At 36.5% G+C, this 4,536-nt stretch overlaps 1 protein-coding gene across 2 annotated transcripts; it reads left to right on the top strand.

Annotated features, from left to right (window-relative positions):
• The first annotated feature begins 1,481 nt into the window (after window positions 1-1,481).
• On the top strand, window positions 1,482-4,435 carry kcnj15 (potassium inwardly rectifying channel subfamily J member 15). 2 transcript variants are annotated; one of them, XM_053516164.1, is made up of 3 exons: window positions 1,482-1,566; window positions 2,007-2,763; window positions 4,261-4,435. In XM_053516164.1, the coding sequence occupies exons 2-3, from the start codon at window positions 2,008-2,010 to the stop codon at window positions 4,345-4,347; spliced, it is 843 nt and encodes a 280-aa protein (XP_053372139.1). In that variant the 5' UTR covers window positions 1,482-1,566; window position 2,007; the 3' UTR covers window positions 4,348-4,435. The 2 variants fall into 2 exon arrangements, with proteins under 2 accessions (XP_053372139.1, XP_053372138.1); XM_053516163.1 differs by lacking the exon at window positions 4,261-4,435 and having other exon boundaries at window positions 2,007-3,968.
• Window positions 4,436-4,536: the final 101 nt, after the last annotated feature.

Below are 4,536 nucleotides of genomic sequence, written 5' to 3'. Positions count from 1 at the left end.
TAAAGAAAACATATATACAGTTAAGTCCTATAATATCTTAATATTGTATGAAATAACACATAATAGTACACTCGCTCATTTAAAATCTTTATCACTGAGCCACCACTATTACCCCTGCAAGAACGAGGCAACTTGCTTGCATTAATTTAACCACCACTTCCACCACTGAAATAACACCACTAAAAGATCACAGTGAATGCATGTAAGCTGACCTAGTTGTGGTGGATCAGTGGTTAAGGTTTCACATCACAGAGAACAAGATTAAGTGTTTAAATCCCACTACCACCAAACTACCTTGATTGCTTCCTTAAGCCAGACTCTTCAGCTCAGTCATACCCTGCGTTAAACAAACCTAATGCGTTATGTGTCTTTTATACAATGTAGTATAAAAGTTATTTACTGTAAACATAATGTAGTTTGTTGTAAATTTTACAATACTTTATTGGAATTGTGTGTTACAGGAGAATAAACAAATGCACATGAATGTGTTCAGTAAAAGAAAGAAAACATGTTGTTTAAATTTTTTTTTCCTGATTAGAGAAATAAGAGCCGGTCTGTAGCATTGTTCCACACGACTACCTGTATGGAATGGTTCTTAGTTTAATAACAAACTAACGTTATGATGTGAGGGCAGCACCGTGGTGGCATGAGACCAATTACAAAGTCTAATCTTTTGACCTCTGCATATGGCAGAAGGTCATAGTGCTACATGAGGAACTGGTTTAAAATAGGGGTCATATTTTCTGTAGTTGGGTAAACAATAAGAGATTTGTCTTCTGCAGAAGAAATGATGAGGGAAAACTGATTTATTCAGTTATACTACAGATCGTGCTTTTAAGGGGCATGTTCGAACCTGCCATTGTGTGTCTGTGATTTTAACCTATACTATGTTGGACTTGAGGTAATAGATGAAATGCTTATAGCATGTCACCGAAAAAAAGCTGTTTATGAGATGAGGACAGAGGTGTGATCTCTGACGGAGCTGTTTAATTAGAAAACGGATGCAGGAGCTTTAGCCGTTTTCACAGACTGGTACCAAATGCTAAGGTGCCAAGTCCAACCTAGTTTACAATTTAACCCCTTTACAGTACGTGTGTTCTTGTTGTCCTGAGGTGAGGTGGCAGGGAGAGAAAAAACAGTCCCCTTAAGGATATGTATATCTTTTGATTTCGGAGGAATTCCTTTAAATGATGTCCACAAGGGAAACAAAATCTGTATTTATTAATAACCTGCATTAATGCAGTATGCATGCCAGTGGAAGATAAAAAGGACAATAAGACAAATGTGTTACTGTGTATGTTTGTGTTTTATAAGTTAGTTTGAAGTAAAAAAAATTCCAACCTCTCCTGCTGATATGTTGAGTATTGGAGAAAGACAAGAATTATTGAGAAAACCTGCCTCACAGGTTACCCCATTTGGCTTTAGCACTAAGAAAGGACAATAGAGAACCAAGGACATTGTGAAATTCGTCCAGGGAGGTAAACGCCTCCTGGTTTCACATTACTGGCAGTAGCAGTCTAGCCAAAATCATACCCACAGCAAAGACACAACCGAAAGACCTTGAAAGTGAGTACAAATTCATTTGTATTATGTCTAAAATTTGCAGTCAAATGTGAGTCTTTATTTATTATTTATTGAATTATTTTACGACAAAGCCAAATGTATTATTAATAGCAGGAGAAAAAATATTCTGTTTTATTACAGATGTTTAAACTATTTTAAATGTGCAGTGAGTGCTATCATTATTGTATCATTATTATACTGTATACTTCTAATTATTATTATTAATTATTATATTAAGTTTATCTGTGTGTAGCCAAAGCATCAAGTTGTCTACATATTCTCTTTGATTATTGAAACAATCAGTTGCAGTTATTGCATGAATTAATTTTTTTTAAATGCAAAGCAATAACTGTATCAGTGTTAAAATATAAATCATTTCTGAACTTCTTCTGCATTGGAAAGGCTTTACCTGACTTTTATCTGAATATTATCTGAATATACAGGATGAATGGAGAGGTTGAGCGGCGTGTTGTGTCTAAAGATGGCCACAACAACATCCGTATCGATAACGTTGATGGCATGGTGAAGCTCTACCTGCACGACCTCTGGACCACAGTGGTGGACATGAAGTGGCGTTACAAACTTAGTCTTTTTGTGTCCACCTTTTTCACAACCTGGTTTTTCTTTGGCATGCTTTTCTACCTGATTGCAATGGCACATAATGACCTTAACACCAATCAGGCATCAAACCACACACCATGCGTGATGAATGTGGCCACATTAACTGGAGCATACTTATTCTCCCTAGAGTCACAGACTACCATCGGCTATGGTTTCCGCCACATCTCAGAGGAGTGCCCACTTGCCATCTTAACACTGGTGTTACAGCTGGTGCTCACAGGCCTGGCTGAGATCTTTGTAACTGGCGCCTTCCTGGCCAAGCTTGCACGGCCCAAGAAGCGCTCTGAGACAGTAAAATTTAGCAAGTTAGCACTGGTCTCCAAGCATAAGGGCCAGTTATGTGTGATGGTTCGTGTGGCCAATATGCGTAGGAGTCCACTGGTTCAGTGTCAGCTCTCAGGCAAGCTGCTTTATCCCTATGTCACTGAAGAGGGTGAGAAGATCCAGCTCCACCAGGAGTCTGTGGACTTCCAGTTCGATTCCAACGAGCAGTGCCCCTTCCTTGTTATGCCTCTTATCTTCTATCATGTGCTGAATGAAAGTAGTCCTCTGGCCAGCCTCACTGCTGAGACCTTGAAGGTGAGAAATTTTGAACTTGTGGTGACCCTAAATGCCATTATGGAGTCCACAGCTTCCACCTGCCAAAGCCGTACTTCCTATGTTCCTCAAGAGTTCCGCTGGGGTTATGAGTTTAAGCCTGTACTCTTTGGTACTCATGGAGGCAAGTTCGTCACAGACTTTAACTATTTCGATGAGATTCAGATCAGTAATGACACCTTGCTTCTTCAGGAGTCAAGGAATGAGAAGCTCATGTTAGAGAATGAGTATCGTAAAGAATCAGAAGAAGAGAGCGCTGATAATAATAAAAGAACATAGAGCTGAGTTTCCTCACTGTTACAGTAAATGATAGATTATGATGAACACTCTCTTTCCCAGTTAAGACAGTCGTATCTCAGATACTTTTGGGAAACTCACACTGTCATGTACCAAGACAGCATATGAAGTTAAAGCACATAAATTATATACACAAGTTCCACATGGCCAAGGAGGCATTCAGTGTAAGACAGTATAATCATTTGCTTTAACATAAAACTCATCTTTAAAGCCTATGAGACGGCCAAGCCCTCTTCATCATACAGATCAAAGGGAATTCAAAGTACACTATTCGTCATATTACATTTCCTGACAGAAAAGTGCATAGAGTATGGTTGCAGCCAAAATGATAGATTTTCAGGTTAAACTACAAAACATAGAATATTAATAAAGGGGCTTTCAAATTGAATTAAGTAGGCCTATATCTTAATCATATAGGCATAAGCATATCTAACAAAAAGCATAAAAACACAAAATAAAAGAAGCTGACCATTATAGGAGTATATACAGGAGTATACAGGTATATACTCAGATAGCTAGAGGTATATACTGTAGGTCTATATACACTTACTCAAAATAATGTCACATCTGAGTGGTAAACTAGGTGGTGGGTTATCTGTATATTGTACAAATTATGGCTGAAGCACTTTTACTAACATTTTAGACAGTATCGGTGCGACTATAATCATTTTTTTCGAACACACACGCAAACGCAAACGCACACACACAGACAGTTCCCATTGGTATCAGTTACCATCTATCTATATACATTATTTAATAAAATCTTTTTGTTTATTATGTAAAACAGGTAATGCATCCTTAGTACATTTGCAAAATGTATGAGACAAACATCTGTAAGTAATCATTTAATTACAATGAAAACCTTAGCATGTTTATAATAAATCAGTATGTGATGCAAATAAAATTCATTTAACAAAAATTTAAAATTTTTAAATGTTATTTATAATTTACTAGAGATGAAAACTAATTAAGTGCATTTACTTTCATACTGTACTTTCGTACATATTTCGCATATCTGTACTTGAATTGAGTAAATTTAATAGTTTTTACTTTTACTCCAGTACAAAACTAAGTGCAACAAATATTTATACTTCCTAATTAACTACATTTCTAAATGATGTTGTATCCATTATGCATAATTACATGATTTGCCTTCTCTCTGTGAAATGCCCATCCATGTAGCAAGTGTTTGACATTGAAAGTGGAGGTGGTACAGCCAGCAATGAAACAGCACAGAGAGAGAGACTCTTTTACTGTACTATGACTTAACTAATAGTTAAGTATTTTAAGGTGAGTACTTTTGTACTTTTACTCAAGTAGAATTGCTAAAGAGGATTTTTTGTGAGAAATATATAACTTAGGGGTATTTCTACTTTTACTTAAGTAAATGATTTGTGTACTTTTCCCACCAGTGCAATTTATTATAATACCACAATGTTTTATACATTAAAAAAGAAG

This window comes from Clarias gariepinus, chromosome 17, assembly GCF_024256425.1.
Source record: "Clarias gariepinus isolate MV-2021 ecotype Netherlands chromosome 17, CGAR_prim_01v2, whole genome shotgun sequence".
Lineage (NCBI taxonomy): Eukaryota > Metazoa > Chordata > Actinopteri > Siluriformes > Clariidae > Clarias > Clarias gariepinus.
The sequence above is the reverse complement of the archived record's forward strand: the minus strand, read 5'-3'. Positions and strand labels throughout refer to the sequence as shown.